At 38.5% G+C, this 24258-nt stretch overlaps 1 protein-coding gene across 2 annotated transcripts in view; it reads right to left on the reverse strand.

Moving 5' to 3' along the window:
• Positions 1-24258, reverse strand: part of LOC141164964 (teneurin-2-like) — a 2056926-nt gene that overhangs the window by 480454 nt on the left and 1552214 nt on the right. For both annotated transcript variants that reach the window (XM_073650623.1, XM_073650622.1), the window contains exon 5: positions 1044-1318. In XM_073650623.1, coding sequence (XP_073506724.1) covers positions 1044-1269 — 226 coding nt within the window. In that variant the 5' untranslated portion in view covers positions 1270-1318. The remainder of the gene's footprint in view (positions 1-1043; positions 1319-24258) is intronic.

Consider the following 24258-nt stretch of genomic DNA (forward strand, 5'->3'; position numbering starts at 1 on the left):
TGGCAGGAGAGGCAGTTGGCAGTTCAGGAGTTACAGTCATACGAATCCAAAATCCCCTTATTCAAATAATCTTCTAGGGTTTATAAGACCATTACTTTTTCTGGCTGTACCTCTCTTTATCTTTCTGCTATGCCACATTGCCTTAGACATACTGTAAGTGGAGGTACTATTTAAGATTTAGAAAATAAAAGTCAGCAATGAAATTCTCTGAAGGATAAGGAAACCACAATGCCATTTTATACAAAAAGAATTTCTTAAATCTTGTTCACTGCACTGTAAAATTTAAACAGTGTCTTAAGCTGAATACCCAGGATTTTTTGCATTCTACCACCACGGCCTCTAATTATAGCAATATACATTTACCTTCATGCACACAATTATATACAGCAGTTTCTCATTCTGTTAACATTATCCATACTTCTTATCCTACCCATCAATTACTATATAATCCCTCGTCTAATATTATCCATATGCATATTAAGCATATGGCTTGGTTTTAACTGTGAAGCTGGTCTAGTTCTTAGCCAGCTGTGATAAGCTTTCATTCCATATTTCTCCTTATGTATAGCACTTTTTCTTTTCCTAAAATTAATCAGGCAAAAGAATGTTGTTTTTCTGTGCAGGACTATTTCCCCTACAGCCTCATTAAGTGAGATTTCCACCAACTATTCTCTAATCAAACGGCAAATTAATTAATTAATATGGATACCTTCTCTAATCTATAACTAGTGCTAGCTCAATAAATTATGCTCCCTGTTTTTTCAGAGCAAGGAATTATTTTCTGACGCTTAATCACTGGGTACTGAATTACATTCTCCCTGTGATTTGCTGTGTCTTACAGATACTGACTGTGAAACCAATATCAGAAAATACATTTACACGATAGTGACAGTAATATTATTAAGCAGTGTATCCCTGAAGCAGTACAATCTACAAGATGGGTGCAAAAAAGTATGTAACACTCACAATTTGTTACATCCATTTACTAAGGCTATAATAAGCTGACAGAAAGGTCAGGCACCTTTACAGTAAGACGGACATACCTTGCCTTGGAAACTCATCTGACTCTCTGTGAACTAGGTCAGAAACACGATTCCCATAATGCATTCTGTTTTCATGATCATATGACTTTAATGTTTCACTGGAGCTGTACGACTTCTGAGTAGGCACTCGGCAGTTCTCACTATCCAGCGATGAGCTGGTATAGCGACATTCTTTTCCACAGCGTCCTCTAGTCAATGATCTGTGTCTTCGATCTTTTATATCCATTTTGTTCTTACCAGTGCTGTTTAGTGACTTCTGGAAAAATCCTTTCAGCCTAAGGTAAAATTGAAAAAAATATTGAAATGATTTCAACAATTAACATTAGTTTTAAATGACTTTGTACATTGTATGTCACACATGGATGTGTTGTATCATGTTACAGTATACAGGCATGCAATATACAAGTATCTTTCCTGCATAATGAAGAAAACGGCCTTTCAAATCCTCTTATAGGTAGCTATCCTGTCGAAAATGTCCAACCCTTTAACTCCTTAAAGACTAGTTCAGACAGGTTCAAATTAGGACACACTATAAATAATATGCACTGATGCTTATTAAGACATACAGTCGCAAAATTTAGGCGCAACTCGAAGTTGTGCCCAAAAATTTGGTGACTTTTGGAGTCTTCACACCAGTTTCTCCTAGCTCCGCCGAAATAAGGGAAACTGCAGTGGGATAGGGCGTGGTGGGGGCATGACGCCTCAGCTCGTCTAATTCATGAAAATCTGTAGCATTCCCTAATCCAGAAATCTTACTCCAATAACTGATACAGGCACATTAGACTCATTAGATTCATGAAGAAGTGTGTTGTTCCAGATTCATGAAGAGGTGTGCACCTCTTCATGAATCAGGAGCATCTAACTCCAGCACGTCCCCTCATCAAGACCTGCGTGAACAATGCCAATCTTGATGAATTTTTTACAATCATTTTTTACACTCTCCCTTGTACAGTTTTAAGATCAGGTTTTATACAGAACTATGGAAGTAAACTGCCTGGATTGGAGTTCTCCAGAATGTTAGCAGTTGCAATAGGACCACAGAGTCGTGTATTAGAGCTCTGCTCTGCTGCGGATCATCATGATAAAATGGGCCGGCATCAGCACCCGGTGCACCCAAGCAAGTGCCTAGTCCCTGAGCAAGTGGGGGGCCCACTCGCTGTCGAGGATCCCGGCAAACTATGGGGCTCGTGAGTAGGGGGAACTTGGTGCCAGCGCTCGCGAGGGTGCCCCCTACTTCCTCAGGGACTCGGCACTTGCTATACTTACCTGTCCTCGATCCTCCACAGCTCCGGCATCTTCCATGTCCTCTGACTCTGTGACATGTCAGGGCAGAGGGCGTGATGATGTCACTATAGCACACCCTCTGCTTTGACAGTGAAGAGAGCGAGAAAACGCTGAGGAGTCCTGACCTGCCGCCAGAGAGGAGGTGAGTATTTGATTTTAATTTTTTTAATGTATGGATCAATATATGGGGCCCATACTGAATGGAGCATTATATGACCACATGCTGAATGGAGCATTATATGGGGCCCATCCTGAATGAAGCATAATATGAGGCCCATATTGTATAGAGCAATATATGGGGCCCATACTGAATGGAGCAACATATGGGGCCCATACTGAATGGAGCATTAAATGGGGCACATGCTGAATGGAGCATTATATGGGACCCATACTGAATGGAGGATTATATGGGGCCCATTCTGTATGGAGCATTATATAGAGCCCAAACTGAATGGAGCAATATATGGGGCCCATTATCTATGGAGCATTACATGTCGTCCATAATGAATGGAGCAACATATAAGACCCATACTGCATGGAGCTATATATGGGGCTCAAACTGTATAGAGCAGTATATGGGGCCCATACTGTAAGGAACATTATATGGGGACCAATATTCTGAATGGAGCATTATATGGGGTCCATTATTTTGTATGGAGCAATATATAGGGCCCATTTTTCTGTATGTAGCATAATATGGGGTCCATTATTCTGTATGGAGCAATATGTGAGGCCCATTATTCTGTATGGAGCATTATATGGGGCTCGTGATTCTGTATAGAGCATTATATGGGGCCTATTATTCTGTATGGAGCATTATATGGTGCCCATTATTCTGTATGGAGCATTATATGGGGCCCATTAATATGTATGGAGCATTATATGGGGTCCATAATTCTGTATGGAGCAGTATATAGGGCCCATTATTCTGTATGTAGCATTGCAGCATTATTTGGGGCCCATTATACTGTATGGAGCATTATATAGGGTCCATTATTCTGCATTAAGCACTATATGAGGCCCATTATTCTGTATAAAGTATTATATGAGGCCCATCATTCTGTATGGAGCATTATATGAGACCCATTAAACTGTATAGAGCATTATATGTGGCCCATTATTTTGTATGCAGCATTATATGGGGCCCATTGTACTGTATGGAGCATTATATGGGGTCCATTATTCTGTATAGAGCATTATATGAGGCCCATTATTCTGTATGGAACTTTATATAGGGTCCAATATTCTGTATGGAGCATTATATGTGGTTGATTATTCTGTATGCAGCATTATATGGGGTCTAATATACTGTATGGAGCATTATATGGGGTCCATTTTTCTTTATGGAGCAAAATATAGTGTCCATTATTCTGTATGGAGCATGATATGAGGCCCATTATTCTACATGTAGCATTATATAGGGCCCATTATTCTGTATGAAGCAATATGTGAGGCCCACTTATTCTGTATGGAGCATTATATGGGGTCCATTATTCTGCATGGAGCATTATATAGGGCCCATTATTCTGTATGAAGCATTATATAGGGCCCATTATCCTGTATGTACCATTATATTGGGTTCATTATTCTGTATGGAGCAATAAGTGAGGCCCATTATTCTGTATAAATCATTATATGGGGCTCGTGATTCTGTATAGAGCATTATATGGGGCCTATTATTGTGTAGGGAGCATTATATGGTGCCCATTATTTTGTATGGAGCATTATATGGGGCCGATTATTATGTATGGAGCATTATATGGGGTCCATTATTCTATATGAAACATTATGTAGGGCCAATTATTCTGTATGTAGCATTGCAGCATTATATGGGGCCCAATATACCGTATGGAGCATTATATAGGGTCCATTATTCTGTATGGAGCATTATATGAGGCCCATTATTCTGTATAAAGTATTATATGAGTCCCATTATTCTGTCTGTAGAATTATATGAGGCCCATTATTCTGTATACAGCATTATATGTGGCCCATTATTCTGTATGCAAAAAAGGAGGACAGAAGAGTATTATGGCAAAAACAGACATCATTTTATTTAATTCAAAAATCCAAAATGGTAAAAGTATACAGAATTACAAAAACAGGGGATAAGGTGCCAAGTACCAGAGAGTGGAGAATCCCTGGGGGGAAGAGACAGTGCATAGGAAAATGTAAATTCTTGGGTATGTAAGTATCGAGGGGCAGATATAAATATATAAATTGATAAAAGAAATCTAAATATGAGGCAACTGGGTTTTTTTTTTGTTTTTTTGTGTGTTCCTTTGATATAGCATATAGCTAATCCATAAATCATTAAGTAACTGTCATATATCAAACACAAGTCAGATGTAATGGTAAGAGCTGAAAGCAGTGTTAAATTGGGAGCAGTCATAATGCTCCATATAAGCTCAAGGGAAATGCCCACACAGTGTCCCAAAATAGCCGCCCTACAGGTAAACCAAATAACTCACCCAAGAGTTCAGGAGTGGAAAGGAGCCCACGAGTCCAAGGGAGACCCAAGAGAGTGCTGATGGTGAGGAACGCGTTATGAGGTCCATATTCTGTATTGAGCATTATATGGGGCCCATTATTCTGTATGCATCATTTTGTGGGGCCCATTATTTCGTATGAAACATTCTGTGGGGCCCATTATTTTGTATGGAGCATTATATGTGGCTGAATATTCTGTATGCAGCATTATATGGAGTCTAATATTCTGTAATAATTGAGGGCCATTATTTAGCATGAAGAGTTATATGGGGTTCATTGTTCTGCATAGAGGATTATATGGGGTCCATTATTCTGTATGGAGCATTATACGGGGCCCATTATTCTGTATTCAGCATTATATGGGGCCATTTTTTCTGTATGGAGAATTATATGGGGCTCGTTATTCTGTATGGCGCATTATTTGGGTTCCATTGTTCTGTATGGAGCTATATATGGGGTCCATTATCCTTTATGGAGCATTATATGGGGACCATTATTCTGTATGCAGCATTATATGGGGTCCATTATTCTGTATGGAGCATTATATGGGGTCCATTATTCTGTATGGAGCAATATGTGAGGCCCACTTATTCTGTATGGAGCTTTATATGGGGTCCAATATTCTGTATGGAGCATTATATGTGGTTAATTATTCTGTATGCAGCATTATATGGGGTGTAATATTATGCATGGAGTATTATATGGGGTCCATTATTCTGTATGGAGCATTATATGAGGTCCATTATTTTGTATAGAACAGTATATGGGGCCCATTATTCTGTTTGCAGCATTTCATGGGGCCAATTATACTGAATGGAGCATTATATGAGGTCCAATGTTCTATATGAATCATTATATGTGGTTAATTATTCTGTATGCAGCATTATATGGGGTCTAATATACTGTATGGAGCATTACATGAGGTCCATTATTGTTTATGGAGCAATATATGGGGCCCATTATTCTTTATGGAGCATTATATGGGGCCTATTACTCTGTATGGAGCAATAAATGAGGACCATTATTATGTATGGAGCATTATATGGGGCTCATTATTCTGTATTGAGCATTATATGTGGCCTATTATTCTGTATGGAGCCATATATGAGGACCATTATTATGTATGGAGCATTATATGGGGTCCATTATTCTGTATGGAGCATTATATGGGGCTCATTATTCTGTATGGAGCATTATATTGGGCCCAATATTCTGTATGCAGCATTGCAGCATTATATGGGGGCCATTATACTGTATGGAGCATTATATGAAGCCCATTATTCTGTTAGAGCATTATATGACGCCTATTATTGTGTATGCAGCATTATTTGGGGTCTAATATTCTGTATAGAGCATTATATGGTGTCCATTATTCCGTATGGAACATTCTATTTGGCCTATTATTTTGTAAGGAGCATTATATGGGCTCCATTATTCTGTATGTAGCATTACATGAGGTCCATTATTCTGCATGGAGCACTGTATGGGGCCCATTATTCTGTATTCAGCATTGTATAGGGCCATTATTTCTGTATGAAGAATTGTATGGGGCTCGTTATTCTGTATGGCGCATTATTTGGGTTCCATTATTTTGTATGGAGCCATATATGGGGTCAATAATCCTGTATGGAGCATTATATGGGGCCCATTATTCTGTATGTAGCATTATATGGGGTCCATTATTCTGTATGGAGCATTATATGGGGTCCATTATTCTGTATGGAGCAATATGTGAGGCTCACTTAGTCTGTACGGAGCATTATATGGGGCCCATTATTTTGCATGGAGCATTATATAGGGCCCATTATTCTGTATGGAGCATTATACAGTACAGACCAAAAGTTTGGACACACCCTCTCATTTAAAGATTTTTCTGTATTTTCATGACTATGAAAATTGTACATTCACACTGAAGGCATCAAAACTATGGATTAACACATGTGGAATTATATAGTTAACAAAAAAGTGTGAAACAACTGAAAATATGTCATATTCTAGGTTCTTCAAAATAGCCACCTTTTTGCTTTGATGTCTGCTTTGCACACTCTTGGCATTTTCTTGATGAGCTTCAAGAGGTAGTCAACGGAAATGGTCTTCCAACAATCTTGAAGGAGTTCCCAGAGATGCTTAGCACTTGTTGGCCCTTTTGCCTTCACTCTGCGGTCCAGCTTGCCCCAAACCATCTCGACTGGGTTCAGGTCTGGTGACTGTGGAGGCCAGGTCATCTGGCGTAGCACCACATCACTCTACGTCTTGGTCAAATAGCCCTTACACAGCCTGGAGGTGTGTTTGGGGTCATTGTCCTGTTGAAAAATAAATGATGGTCCAACTAAACGCAAACCGGATGGAATAGCATGCCGCTGCAAAATGCTGTGGTAGCCATGCTGGTTCAGTATGCCTTCAATTTTGAATAAATCCTCAACAGTGTCACCAGCAAAGCACCCCCACACCATCACACCTCCTCCTCCATGCTTCACGGTGGGAACCAGGCATGTAGAGTCCATCCGTTCACCTTTTCTGCGTCTCATAAAGGCACGGTGGTTGGAACCAAAGATCTCAAATTTGGACTTATCAGACCAAAGCACAGATTTCCACAAGTCTAATGTCCATTCTTGTGTTCTTTAGCCCAAACAAGTCTCTTCTGCTTGTTGCCTGTCCTTAGCAGTGGTTTCCTAGCAGCTATTTTACCATGAAGGCTTGCTGCACAAAGTTTCCTCTTAACAGTTGTTGTAAAGATGTGCCTGCTACTAGAACTCTGTGTGGCATTGACCTGGTCTCTAATCTGAGCTGCTGTTAACCTGCGATTTCTGAGGCTGGTGACTCGGATAAACGTATCCTCAGAAGCAGAGGTGACTCTTCGTCTTCCTTTCCTGGGGCGGTCCTCATGTGAGCCAGTTTCTTTGTAGCGCTTGATGTTTTTGGCAACTGCACTTGGGGACACTTTCAAAGTTTGCCCAATTTTTCGGCCTGACTGACCTTCTTTTCTTAAAGTAATGATGGCCACTCGTTTTTCTTTACTTAGCTGCTTTTTTCTTGCCATAATACAAATTCTAACAGTCTATTCAGTAGGACTATCAGCTGTGTATCCACGGTGTATTTCCGGTGACTACCTCTTGAAGCTCATCAAAAGAATGCCAAGAGTGTGCAAAGCAGTCATCAAAGCAAAAGGTGGCTACTTTGAAGAACCTAGAATACAAGACATATTTTTAGTTGTTTCACACTTTTTTGTTAAGTATACAATTCCACATGTGTTAATTCATAGTTTTGATGCCTTCAGTGTGAATGTACAATTTTCATAGTGATGAAAATACAGAAAAATCTTTAAATGAGAAGGTGCGTCCAAACTTTTGGTCTGTACTGTATATGGTTGATTATTCTGTATGCATCATTATATGGGGTCTAATATTCTGTATGGAGCATTATATGGGGTCCATTATTCTTTATGGAGAAATATATGGTGCTCATTATTCTGTATGGAACATTATATGGGGCCTATTATTCTGTATGGAGCAATAAATGAGGACCATTGTTCTGTATGGAGCAAAATATGGGGCACATTATTCTGTATTGAGCAATATATGAGGACAATTGTTATGTATGGAGCATTATATGGGGTCCATAATTCCGTATGGAGCATTATATGGAGCTCATTATTCTGTATGGAGCATTATATCGGGCCCAATATTCTGTATGCAGCAATGCAGCATTTTATGGGGACCATTATACTGTATGGAGCATTATATGGGGCCCATTTTTCTGTATGCAGCATTTTGTGGGGCCCATTATTCCGTATGGAACATTCTGTGGGGCCCATTATTTTGCATGGAGCATAGGTGGCTGATTATTCTGTATGCAGCAGCTTTAAATGGGGTCTAATATTCTGGATGGAGCAATAAATGAGGCCCATTATAATACATGCAGCATTATATGGGGTTCATTATTCTGTATACAGGATTATATGGGGTCCATTATTCTTTATGGAGCACTATATGGGGCCCATTATTCTGTATGCAGCATTTTGTGGGGCCCTTTATTCCGTATGGAACATTCTGTGGGGCTCATTATTTTGTATGAACCATTATATGTGGCTGATTATCTGTATGCAGCATTAAATGGGGTCTAATATTCTGTATGGAGCAAAAAATTAGGCCCATTATTATGCAGGCAGCGTTATATGGGATTCATTATTCTGTATAGAGGAATATATGGGGTCCATTATTCTTTATGGAGCACTATATGGGGGTCATTGTTCTGTATTCAGCATTATATGGAGCCATTTTTTCTGTATGGAGAATTGTATGGGGCTCGTCATTCTGTATGGCGCATTATTTGGGTTCCATTATTTTGTATGGGGCTATATATGGGGTTCGTTATCCTTTATGGAACATTACATGGGGCCCATTATTCTGTATGCAGCATTATATGTGGTCCATTATTCTGTATGGAGCATTATATGGGGTCCATTATTCTGTATGGAGCTTTATATGGGGTCGAATATTCTGTATGGAGCATTATATGTGGTTAATTATTCTGTATGCAGCATTATATGGGGTCTAATATGTATGGAGTATTATATGGGATCCATTATTCTGTATGGAGCATTATATGAGGTCCATTATTTTGTATGGAACATTATATGGGGCCCATTATTCTGTATGCAGCATTAGATGGGGCTAATTATACTGTGTGGAGCATTATATGAGGTCCATTATTCTGTATGGACCATTATATGAGGTCCTTTATTTTGTATGGAACATTATATGGGTTCTAATATTCTATATGCAGCATTAGATGGAGCTAATTATACTGTGTGGAGCATTATATGAGGTCAATTGTTCTATATGGAGCATTATATGTGGTTCATTATTCTGTATGCAGCATTATATGGGATCTAATATTCTGTATGGAGCATTATATGGGGTCCATTATTCTTTATGGAGAAATATATGGTGCTCAATATTCTGTATGAAATATTATATGGGGCCTATTATTCTGCATGGAGCAATATATGAGGACCATTATTCTGTATGGAGCATTATATGGGGTCCATTATTCTGTATGGAGCATTATATCGGGCCCAATATTCTGTATGCAGCATTGCAGCATTATATGGGGACCATTATACTGTATGGAGCATTATATGGGGCCCATTATTCCGTAGGGAACATTCTGTGGGCCCATTATTTTGTATTGAGCATTATGTGTGGCTGATTAATCTGTATGCAGCATTATATGGCGTCTAACATTCTGTATGGAGCAATATATGAGGCCCATTATTATGCATGTAGCGTTATATGGGGTCCATTATTCTTTATGGAGCACTATACGGGGCCTATTATTCTGTATTATATGGGGTCCATTATTCTGTATGGAGCATTATATGATGTCCATTATTTTGTATGGAACATTATAAGGGGCACATTATTCTGTATGCAGCATTATATGGGGTCTAATATTATGTTTGGAGTATTATATGGGGTCCATTATTCTGTATGGAGCATTATATGAGGTCCATTATTTTGTATGTGACATTATATGGGGGCAATTATTATGTATGCGGCATTACATGGGGCCAATTGTACTGTGTGGAGAATTATATGAGGTCCATTGTTCTTTATGGAGCATTATATGTCGATTATTCTGTATGCAGCATTATATGGGGTCTAATATTCTATATGGAGCATTATATGGGGTCCATTATTCATTACAAAGCAATATATGGTGCCAATTATTCTGTATGGAGCATCATTTGGGGCCTATTATTCTGTATGGAGCATTATATGAGGTTCATTATTCTGTATGGTGCAACATGTGAGGCCCATTATTCTGTATGCATCATTATATGGGGCTAGTGATTCTATATAGAGCATTATATGGGGCTTATTATTCTGAATGGGGAATTATATGTTGCCCATTATTCTGTATGAAGCATTATATGGGGCCCATTATTATGTATGAAGCATTATATGGGGTCCATTATTCTGTATGGAGCATTATATAGGGCCCATTATTCTGTATGTAGCATTATGTGAGGCCCATTAGTCTGTATAAAGCATTATATGAGGCCCATTATTCTGTATGGAGCATTATATGGGGACTACTATTCTGTATGGAGCAATATATGAGGACTATTATTATGTATGGAGCATTACATTGGGCCCATTTATTAGGTTTAGAGCAACATATGAGGCCCATTATTCTGTATGGAGCATTATATGTGGCCCATTACTCTGTATGCAGCATTACATGGGGCCCATTATGCTGTATGGAGCATTTTATGGGGACCATTGTTCTGTATGGGGCATTATATGAGGCTTATTATTTTGTATGGAGCAATATATGAGGACCATTATTATGTATGGAGCATTATATGGGGTCCATTATTCTGTATGGAGCATTATATGAGGTCCATTATTTTGTATGGAACATTATATGGGGCCCATTTATCTGTATGCTGTAATATATGGGGCCAATTATACTGTATGGAGCATTATATGGGGTCTATTGTGCTGTATGGGGCATTATATGAGACTTATTATTATGTATGGAGCATTATATGAGGCCCAATATTCTGTATAGAGCATCGTATGGGGTCCATTATTCTTTATGCATCATTATATTTGGCCCATTATACTGTATGGAGCATTATACGGGGTCCAGTATTCTGTATGGAGCATTATATGAGGCCCATTATTCTGTATGGAACCTTATATTGGGTCCAATATTCTGTATGGAGCATTATATGTGATAAATTATTCTGTATTCAGCATTATATGGGGTCTAATATTATGTATGGAGCATTATATGAGGCCCATTATACTGTATGGAGCATTATATGAGGTCCATTGTTCTATATGGAGCATTATATGAGGTCCATTGTTCTATATAAAGCATTATATGGGGTCTAATATTCTGTATGGAGCATTATATGGGGTCCATTATTCTTTATGGAGCAATATATGTGGTTGATTTTTCTGTATGCAGCATTATATGGGGTCTAATATTCTGTATGGAGCAATTTATGCTGCTCTTTATTCTGTATGGAGCATTATATGGGGCCTATTATTCTGTATGGAGCAATATATGAGGACCTTTATTATGTATGGAGCATTATATGGTGTCCATTATTCTGCATGGAGCATTATATGGGGCTCATTATTCTGTATGGAGCATTATATGGGGCCTATTATTCTGTATGGATCAATATATGAGGACCATTATTATGTTTGGAGCATTATATGGGGTCCATTATTCTGTATGGAGCATTATATGGAGCTCATTATTCTGTATGAAGCATTATATTGGGCCTAATATTCTGTATGCAGCATTGCAGCATTATATGGGGCCCATTACACTGTATGGAGCATTATATGGGGTCCATTATTCTGTATGGAGAATTATATGGGGCTCATTATTCTGTATGGAGCAATATATCAGGCCCAATATTCTGTATTCAGCATTGCAGCATTATATGAGGTCCATTATTCTGTATGCAGCATTATAAGGTGTTTAATATTCTGTATGGAGCATTATATGGGCTCCATTATTCTGTATGTAGCATTATTTGAGGTCCATTATTCTGTATGGAGCATTATCTGGGGCCCATTATTCTGCATGCAGCATTTTTTGGGGCCCATTTTTCCGTATGGAACATTCTGTGGGGCCCATTATTTTTTTTGAAGCATTATATGTGGCTGATTATTCGGTATGCAGCATTATATGGGGTCTAATATTCTGTATGGAGCAATATATGGGGTCCATTATTCTGTATGGAGCATTATATGGGGCTCATTATTCTCTATGGAGCATTATATCAGGCCCAATATTCTGTATGCAGCATTGCTGCATTATATGGGGTCCAATATACTGTATGGAGCATTATATGTGCTTAATTATTCTGTATGCCGCATTAACTGGGGTCTAATATTATGTATGAAGCATTATATGGGGCCCATTTCACTGTATGGAGCATTACTTGAGGTCCATTGTTCTATATGGAGCATTTTATGAGGTCCATTGTTCTATATAGAGCATTATATGGGGTCTAATATTCTGTATGGAGCAATATATGGGGTCCATTATTCTTTATGGAGCAATATATGGTGCCCATTATTCTGCATGGTGCATTATATGGGGCTCATTATTCTGTATGGAGCATTATATGTGGCCTATTATTCTGTATGGAGCAATATATGAGGACCATTATTATGTATGGAGTCCATTATTCTGTATGGAGCATTATATGGGGCTCATTATTCTGTATGGAGCATTATATTGGACCCAATATTCTGTATGCAGCATTGCAGCATTACATGGGGCCAATTATACTGTATGGAGCATTATATGATGCATATCATTCTGTATGCAGCATTATATGGGGTCTATTATTCTGTATGGAGCATTATATGGGGTCTATTATTCCATATGGGAACATTCTATTTGGCCTATCATTTTGTATGGAGCATTATCTGGGCTCCATTATTCTGTATGGAGCATTATATGAGGTCCATTATTCTGTATGGAGCATTATATGGGGCCCATTATTCTGTATGCAGCATTTTGTGGGGCCCATTATTCCGCATGGAACATTCTGTGTGGCCCATTATTTTGTATAGAGCATTATATGTGGCTGATTATTCTGTATGCAGCATTATGGGGTCTAATATTCTATAAGGAGCAATATATGAGGCCCATTATTAAGCATGGATGCTATGTGGTTCATTATTCTGTATAGAGGATTGTATGGGGCCCATGATTCTGTATGGAGCGTTAAATGGGGTTCATTATTCTATATAGAGGATTGTTTTGGGCCCATTATTCTGTTTGGAGCATTATATGGGGTTCATTATTCTGTATAGAGGATTGTATGGTGCCCATTATTCTGTATGGAGCATTCTATGAGGCCCATTGTTTTGTATGGAGCATTACATAGGGTTCATTATTCTGCGTGGAACATTATTTGGGGATTATATTAGGTCCATTATTCTGTATGCAGCATTTCTTGGGATTCATTATTTTGTATGGAGCATAATATAGGGTCCATCATTCTATATGAAGCATTTTATGGGTTCCATTATTCTGCATAGAGCATTATATGGGGTCCATTATTCTTTATGGAGCATTGTATGGGGCTCCTTATTCTGTATGCAGCATTATATGGGGTCCATTATTCTGTATGGAGCATTATATGGGACTCATCATTCTGTATGTAGCGTATTATGTCTTCCATTATTCTGTATAGAGGATTATGTGGGGTCCATTATTCTGCATGGAGCATTACATGGGGCTCATTCTGTATACAGCATTAAAAGGGTCCATTATTCTATATTGAGTATTATATGGGGTCCATTATTCTGCAAGGAGCATTATATGGGGACCATTATTCTGCATGGAGCATTTTTTGGGGTCCATAATTCTGCATGGAGTTTTATATGGGGCCCATTGTTCTGTATGGAGCATTATATGGGGTCCATTATTCGGTATGGGGCATTATATGTGGTCCATTATTCGGTATGAAGCAATGTATAGGGTCAATTATTCTGTATGGAGCATTATATTGGGCCATTATTCTATATGGAACATTTTATGCGGTCCATTATTCTTTATGTAGCATTATATAAGGTCCATTATTCTGTATTGAGCATTATATGGGGTCTATTATACTGTATGGAGCATTATATTGGGCCCAATATTCTGTATGCAGCATTGCAGCATTATATGGGGCCCATTATACTGTATGGAGCAATGTATGGGGTCCATTATTCTGTATGGAGCATTATATGAGGCATATTATTCTGTATGCAACATTATATGGGGTCTAATATTCTGTATGGAGCATTATATGGGGTCCATTATTTCGTATGGAACATTTTATTTGGCCTATTATTTTGTATGGAGCATTATATGGGCTCCATTATTCTGTATGGAACATTATATGAGGTCAATTATTCTGTATGGATCATTATATGGGGCCCATTATTCTGTATGCAGCATTTTGTGGGGCCCATGATTCCATATGGAACATTCTGTGGGGCCCATTATTCCGTATGGAACATTCTGTGGGGCCCATTGTTTTGTATGGAGCATTATATGTGGCTGATTATTCTGTATGCAGCATTATATGGGGTCTAATATTCTGTATGGAGCAATATATGAGGCACATTTTAATGCATGAAGCTTTATATGGGGTTCATTATTCTGTATAGAGGATTGTATGGGACCCATTATTCTTTATGGGGCGTTATATGGGGTTCATTATTCTGTATAGAGGATTTTATGGGGCCTATTATTTTGTATGGAGCATTCTATGGGGCCCATTGTTTTGTATGTAGCATTACATAGTGTGCCTTATTCTGCGTGGAGTATTATATGGTGCCTATTATTTTGTATGGTGCATTATATGGGGATATAATATATGGAACATTATATTGGGCCATTATTCTGTATGGAGCATTATATGAGGTCCATTATTCTGTATGGAACATTTTATGCGGTCCATTATTCTTTATGGAGCACTATATGAGGTCCATTATTCTGTATTGAGCATTATATGGGGTCCATTATTCTGTGTGGAGTATTATATGGGGTCCATTATTCTTTATGAAGCATTATATGGGGCCCATTATTCTGTATTGAGCATTATATGGGGTCCATTATTCTGTGTGGAGCATTATATGGGATCCTTTATTCTATATGGAGCAATATATGAGGTCCATTATTCTGTATGGAGCATTATATGGGATCCATTATTCTGTATGGAGCAATATATGGGGTCCATTATTCTTTATGGAGCATTATATGGGGTCCATTACTCTATATGAAGCAATATAAGGGGCTCATTATTCTGTATGGAGCATTGTATGTGACTCATTATACTGTATAGAGGACTATGTGGTGCCTATAATACTGTATGGAGGACTATATAGTGTCCGGTCTACACTGTGCACTGTGAGGATTCGCCGGTTTCTGAGCTATTGTATAATTTACAATAGATATCACTCATATAAGTGAAATCTTTGCATTGTACTATCCCTATATTTCTCTGTGATATCTGTGCATCATGAATCGTGGTTTGTGCTAAAGGGGCCCACTGAGACTCTTCCGCCCGGGTTCCACAAAAACCTGGAGCCGTCCCTGATGATAAACATCAATATAAATCATAATGATGTACTGTACATCGAGGTGTGACAGAAAACTCATTATTTTGAGCTCACTGCCTGAAAGAATTGAAATTGTTTTGAAGCATGACCCTGGATTTCAGCCACATAGGTAATTGTTTGTATTTATTATAATTTATTATGGAATTTAATATTCAGACCACAAAAATAGGACATGTAAAAAGGTACATTGATTTTAATGGGTCTATGACATATCTGAAAAAATAACGGATACCACGAATACCAAAAAAAACAGATGTGTGAACATGAAAATGACGTTGATAATTTAGGTACTCAAGTGTTGAAAGATTTTTCTAAATGAAGCTGACATAAAAACAGCGGTGTACAATGTAGTTTCAAAATCACAAATGGGTGGCTTTAAACATAACTTTTGGTTTAAATATAAAAAGAAATTCCCCAGGTGCCACCCGAAAATACATGCCTTTGACTTCAGGAGCACTTCTATCAAGCATAGCGACCCCATCCAGTATAGGGACCTCTCCATGTTTATGCTCCTTACAAATAGTGACTGTATGTAGACATTACAAAATGTGTAGGGATAACTAAGGGTCTGAAATAATAGGGACAGTTGGGTACTACACTTATAAGGACAAGAGTCTATTGATGGGGTAGAAGGGCTCCCACCCTTAAAGTAAAAATGCCCGTTGTTGCTTCCTGTCCAATCAAGCTGATGCCAAATGGCCTGTGGTGAGATCAGTTTTTGTGAGAATTTTTTGTATACAGAAATAAAAGATAAATAGTAGACTTCTCATTTTCTTATTCTCTATAGTAAAATCTACATTATAGCCTTGCTTGCAACAGATAGTAATAGATTTTAGAGAAGGCTGAATTACACACATGCACTCTAGCACATTATGGCTGCTGTGATGTTAATCAATACAATCCTTTGTATCAAGTTTGCTTTTTGCTGCAGGGATAGCAAGTTAGATTAACAAATGAGCCAAAGACTGAGTCATAGATGAGCTGTTAATTTGCACTATTAGTAGATTACAACTGCTGAAGTCACATTTGATGATCAGAGGAGTGCCCAGCAAGGTCTACTGATGTACATTGAAAGGCTCCCAAAGCATTTATCTCTTTTTAATGAGTACTTGAGAAGTTTGCAATCTATTTTTGCTACAGTGCAAACTATTATCTATTCTCAAACTGGAATCTTGTGCCTGAATAAGACAGAGTTTCTCTTGTTTTGTGATGGATAAGAAATCTCCTGAGATCAGCTTGAATAGATACAAATAGTCATATTGTTTCATGACATTGTTTTCATGACAATTCTCGAAGCTTAATATGCATAATAAAATAAAATCATCAAATAGTCTTTTGTTCAGCGCTCTTAACATAGTAATTCATTTTGCTCCAATACGTTGCACCTTGTCTAGTTTTACGAGTTTCATGCATCTTTTTATCAAGCTGACATTAAAAGTACTCTTTTTGATACATTAATCCCTAAGTTCAATGTTAGGCATAGATGCTACAAGATCTAATGGGTCATTTATTTGCAATATTCTGATGCCTGGCAATATACATTTTACACAATGTTACTCTAAACGACGTTTCCTAATATTGGGCTGTGAGGTAATTGCTTGTAAACTGACAAGTCTAATAAGCTGCTTTATAGTGACAGTTTCTTATGACCAAATTGAATTGTAAGTTCTTGAGGCAAAAATTAATTGTGCATGTAAACTGTTAACACTGAGAGCAGCAGAAAGTTAATGAGACTTGCCCTCTAGGGTTCTATAATTCTGCCTCTCATCTCAAGGAAACAAAACCGGAGATAAAAAGAAAGAAGTTGTATTTCCAGCAATAGTGAATTAAGTTTAATGAATCTTATAATTTAAAAATAAATAATACAACAAAAATATTTTACTTTAATAATCTTCTATTTCGCTGTTATGCTTGGAGAAAAGGTTACTCTTTTTGCTAATTTTTCTCACCATGCTGGCGTGCTGCTAAACATATTTTTACTCAATTAATGTAACTAATAGTTTTAGGTTCATTAAACACTAACATCAGAGTGCAATTTGATGATTTTTTTTCTTAAAAATCATAAGTGACAATGGAGTTAACAGTCCTGAGATTGGACGCAAGGGAATTGTGAATCATGGTTCCAGTGTGGCATTGCATGTCTGCACCCTGCAGCCTTACATGCTCTATAGGCTATATGCTCTGGAAGAAGATGGTTGGCTATTGATGCCTTACAGAAGATGTATGTCTAGGTTAGAGGGTCAAGGCATGTGATACTACATTTTCTAGCAAGGTAATTTGTTGGCTTACTACTAATTTACTATGAAATATCATAAGATCACTCTTCATAGTCTTGGACATCTTTTTGAATCAACAAATTTGGAAGAAAAATAACATAAGGATGTAATAAGGTACAGTAAAAAATTGGCCTGGACCTCCTTTAGTGAGAATAAGTACAATACAGATCTCAGTCTTACTATTCCAATGATGTTGTCTTCTCATCTTACTGTATTAAGCAGAAGATTTAATTACACCAAGCAGTTAACTCTGTATAGTGGTGTGATAAGTATCAAACCCTGATGCTTTACACCATCTTTATCAATTGCTTCCTTACTATGAAGTCTTTGGAAAGCACCAGGGTTTACAATTTATTATATGGCTGTAGAGAGTTTTTACATTTAACTATGTTGCTTTATTCCACAGCACATTGCAAAGATAGTCATTAGTCACCATCTCCGGTGGAGTTCACAACACACACTATTTTTGGATGTGGGTGTAATTTAAAGTACCCAAAAGAAATCCTTGCAGATATGGGGAGAACATGCAAACTCCATCCAACCAAAGACTTCAGAGCTGCAAAGCAGCAGTGCTGTCAGATTAAAATTCGCAATTTTAAAACTTTTAATTCTTATGCCCTTAAACCAAAGAGTTATGTCGCACAAAATAGCTACTAAATAACATTAGAAATAAAAGAATATATACTAGTGCTCTGAGTGTGAGAATTTAGAAAAGACACAAGCTGCAGGCAGATGCATGGATCCTGTGTGGGAGTCTGTGTAGAAATGAATTGCAATAAATGGGAACCGTGTAGTCCCCAGAACACGTTGGTTTGCTTCTTGGCTCTCTTGGGACTCCATAGTCCGTGACATCATACGCCTTCTCAAGCTCCGTCGACTACTTCCTGTTTGGTATCCAGGGATGCTACTGGCCTGAGCACCCCTGGTTCTACACAGGCAGTTCTTCCTTCTCCAGCCTGCCCTCTCGCGCCGCTGACTCCAAGTGTGCAGCCACCTCCTCAAGCCCACTCCGCATACCAGATAACGGATACCGCGGACCTCAGATAATCATCCATGAAAACTCAGTGAGTAATCTGCTTTCCATACCGATGGCATATATCCAGCAGCATCTAAAGGTAACATGGGCAACCAGCATTGTATCTCTTCATCTCACCCTGTTCTTGAGCAAGCTGTTACTTGAGGTGCAGTAACGCTACCTTTTGCAGTTTATGCAGAGTGCACATGCACAATTAAGTTCACTTCCATCAGGACTTTGTATCAACAAGTCATCTTCTTCACTTATGAAATGTGCAATTCAAATTTGGACTTTTTACGGACTATTTAGTTTTCTCAGTGAATTGTTATATCATAGTATAAAAATATAGTATTAAAATAGATTTTTTTGCTTTTTCACCTATTCTCTCCCTTGGTCTTTTGTATTAGGTGACCTATTTATTGTGTCTTTTATTGGTTTTATTGTCTTTTGGTGGTTAGTAGATTGGATTTTGTTTCAGCATACCTATTGACTATTTTTCCCCCTCTTTTTTTCAATTCCTAGTTAATAAATAACATTTTCCATATGTCTACTTTACATCTGCATCATTTTTGAAACATAGTTTTTTTTGTTAGGGAAGGTTAAAAGTTGATCAGTCAAAGTATTGTATGATCTCATCAGACAGTACTCACAAAAGGTGAACACCACCAAAATTACAGGTATAGAATTAGGAAAGGGAAAAGAAGGGAAAAGGGTGTGAGTAAAAGTGAAATTCTTTATTAAATAATTATATTAAAACCTATTAAATCATACATCCCATTAGGGATGTATAATGCATTATGATTATATAAATTGAGTCATGATCCACTAAATTCCTGATGAAGTCAGACAGTAAATCAAATTACTAGTAAAATAAGCCCTTAGCCAATGTCCCTTATAATTGATGGCTGGGTTTATGCTTACAAATTTGATGCCATAGATTATATCAAAAGTGTGCTGAATTGTGCTAGTATCCTCAGCCAGAAGAGATTTTATTAAATAAAGGCTCATATGTCACTTTTCCAGAGTCTTTGTTCTACCAGTAACGTGGGAACCCCCTATAGTTCCAGTGACAGATGACGGACATGAGTGAGGGATGGTTTTGTGAGGGAAAAATTAGGGTTTTCATTGGTAACATTTTAGGGTACATATAGACCAAAAATCTGTGCTTCCAAACCAGATTATATTCCTCAAGATTATCATAAATAGCATGGAGAATGTCTCCTTAAAACATAAGTTTTAATAATATCAATAAGATTTAAACACAAAATACAAATCCTTAAGTGGTAAAAAAGTATTTTAAGGTTATAGAATGCTTATAACTACCTTAAGACCTCCTACACTCCAGCCCCTGTAGTTCAGCAAAAAAATCATACAAGCAATAAGATCCTCATACCGAGTCTCCTAATAAACCATCAACCAGCAAACAAGCATAAAGACCGCTAGATCAGGTCCACTTATTAATCAATGGGCCATAGCAGGACAAAGATTTACATATAAAGTGTCATTGTGCATAAAAGATTAAGATGTGTAGATCTCACCCGTAACAGGATGGGGCGTCATTTTAGTGAAGACACATTTGCAGAGTGTATTCAACAAAATTGCGCCGGAGTACGCACATGTGCCGATTTTTATGCCACACTCCTCCCCTGGCCCAAACAGAGGCCCCGCTGCAACACTCCTCCCAGTCAGGTATGTGTATATGGTGCCCACGCATATCGCGATCTCCAGCGCCACACTTCTCATCCCTTATCACTGTTTGGGATGTGGATGTGTTCTTTCTGTCTGGGGCCAGACTTCGCAGGTACATTGCACAGGTGCAGTCTATAGAGCTTCGGACAGACGGACACATGACTGATTATATTATAGATTCTGACTAATGCTGTCAACACCTGCTACAATCGTAAATGTAGATCGAGGAACTTTAGGTACCAGTGTATAAACTACAAAGTCTGGCCACATCAGCTGTCCAGGAATCCTTCATGGTGGTGCAAAGTCCAACAAAGAATATTTGCAATATCGTAGAAAACAGAAAGGCAGCACTCACCGTATCCTGTGCAATTAAAAGTCCTTTATTTCAGCAGGAAATTGACATCCATGAAGCGGTAAGTTAAAAAAGCAGGGGAGATGTGGGGGGAGAGAGAATGGTGGACGATGGCCGTTTCGCACCTGAATGGTCCTTCCACGGGTCCAATCTCAGAGACTGCTTCAAGAATGTCCATTTCATGCAGAAATAAAGGACTTTTAATTGCGCAGGATACGGTGAGTGCTGCCTTTCTGTTTTCTATGATACCTGCTACAATAAGTCTAATCTTAATATGGTTCATACCTTTATGAATTTTTGGCATCGCACAAAACATTGCCATCATGGGATGTAGGGGGACAAGAAACTCCAATTCATTTTTACCTATTAGATTTTCTTCCTTTGCTTTTGTAAGTATTTTAATAAGTTTTTTAGAAATAGTGAAAGTGGGATTATTAGGTAGAATAGCATGCCCCTCTTTATCCAGAAGCAGTTTACTACACATTTCCTTATATCCTAGAGCTTCCATTATTACTATATTACCATCCTTATCAGTTTTTAAACTACTATTGCTTTGTCATTTTCTAAAGCTTTCAATGCCTGCATTTGTTCCCTAGAGAGATTTGATCTCAAAATTCTCAGATCCACCTTTGCCAGCTCTTTGCTCACCTTGCTAACAAAAACATCAATTGAGTTGGGAGGGACATTTTTGGGGGCAGCAGCATGAAAACCACACTTGGGTACTGCACTTGCCCCAGGGCGGGAGTCAACGCAAGGGGAACGATAGGGTAGACATCTTGACCCAGTCTACCATCATGAATGGGACCCCTTAAAGTTTGACATCTCTACAGCTGAAACGGGTGAGATCTACACGTCTTTATCTTTTATGCACAATGACACTTCACATGTAAATATTTGTCCTGCTATGACCCATTGATTAATAAGTGGACCTGGTGTAGGGGTATTATGTTTGTTTGCTGGTTGACGGTTTATTATTGGACCCTGTATAAATGTCTTATTGTTTGTATGATTTTTTGCTGAACTACAGGGGTTAGAGTGCAGGAAGTCTTAAGGTAGTTATAAGCATCCTATAGCCTTAAGATATTTTTTTCCTAATTAAGGATTGGGATTTTGTGTTTAAGTCTAATTGATGTTATTAAAAGTTATATTTTAAGTAAACATTCTCCATGCTATTTATATGCATAATATTTTTCAATTGTTTATAGAATTAGGCTGGGATCCCAACCTTGTGTTTTATCCTGAATACTTATGTCGGGGTTTCAGTGCAAATTCCAGAAAAATGTGATTCATACGAAACCCCCAATGGAACCACTCACCATAATGAGGCACATGGAGACACTTAGGACTCTGTTTAGCATCTGCTCCAGTGGCATCCATTTTTTAGGCAGGCACAGATCTACGATCGACCACACTTGTGCGCTAAAAAGACGCCTAATATAATGGAACACTGACGGAATAGAGACCAGTCCAAAGTGACTCCATCAGCCTCATAAGTGAGTAGTCCCATCGGGGATTTTGTCTGAATTGCAGTTTTGGGGAATTTAGACAGAAACTCTGAAGTATTAACAAGTACAGTAAAGTACACACCCAAGGTAACCTTAGTTCACAGCCTCCAGGTATTCCAGCAGCTGGAAACTCCAGTAACCTTAAAGTATAACTCAAAGGTTCCCATGAAATTTCTGGGCCTCATAGCTGCCTGGAGACCCGGTGGCTGTGAACTCTGGTAACCTTCTACCTGAGTTCACAGCTACCGAATCTCACGGTAGTTCGAGTGCCGGGCAGTTAAGTGCCGTAGTGCCAAGTGCCGGACTCTTGGTTGTTCATTGTTGTACTGGCACTGCGCAACATGAAAACCAGCTCTGAACTCAGGTGACCTTACAGTAACGTTACCGCATGTCACAAGCTGGCCCACAAAGAGCTTATGGTCAGAACTGCTGCCTGTAACCTGTGGTGACCTTAAATATGTTACTGCTTAACACTGCAACTGCATTCTCACGCTAAGTTCAGTGTGATCTGGCTGGTGTACTGAGCGATTATAAGACTGATGTCACCGCTCACCACACCATCCGGATGTAGCAGAGTCGGTGATTGTCGTGGGACCTCTTCATTATGGATTAACAGCAGACAGGTGAGGTTTACTTTTATTTTTTATTTTTATGTTAATAAATAGGTAAAAGAGGGTAATTGTTGGGGAGTGATTTGTTCAACTCTGTGTCTGTCTTTATTATTTTTGAGTATGGGGTTAGTAATGGAGGTGTCTGATAGATGCCTCTCCATTACTAACCTCATGGCTTGATGTCAGTGGACATTACGCGGCTGACATCAATCCCATATACTATTACCCTATTTGCCAACGCACCAGGGCAAGCAGAAAGAGCCGATGCTAGGTTCCAGAATTGGTGCATTTTATGGATGCCTCAGCTGGTTTTAAAAAGGAGGGGGACTGCACGTCAGGTTTTTTTTTTAATTATTTATTTTCACTGTCTGGCCAATCACAGCCATGCCATTACTTTACATGGCTGTGATGGAGCCAGAAGTGCCCACAGCCCTTAAACTTGTTGATTGGCTGTGCTGCAGCCTTTTAAAAAGCTTTATTAGACTTCCAGACCCAAACAGGAAACCAGACATACAGTAAGAAGTTCATGTTAGGGGTCGGGTACCGGACACTAAAAGTCCAGTATGAACCCCAAACTTTCCAGTTTGGCTTTGCTTATCCATAGTAAAAATGGAACCAAATTTGTCAGACAATTTCTGTTGAGTGTGAACTCAGTACTGCTGAGCCACATGGTGAAACTCGGCAAGGACGGAGCACTATTTGACTCTTGGAGAACAATTATTGAGGAATAGTTTGCAGACTCCATATACAGAGCCCCTAAGTGCCAGAAGAGCAGAATCTCTCCACATTTTGGAAATTACAACTCTCTGGGAATTTACAAGTGTAGTTTTTGAC

Source organism: Phyllobates terribilis, unplaced genomic scaffold, assembly GCF_046119375.1.
Source record: "Phyllobates terribilis strain yellow unplaced genomic scaffold, ASM4611937v1 Scaffold_11__3_contigs__length_659146591, whole genome shotgun sequence".
Classification (NCBI taxonomy): Eukaryota; Metazoa; Chordata; class Amphibia; order Anura; family Dendrobatidae; genus Phyllobates; species Phyllobates terribilis.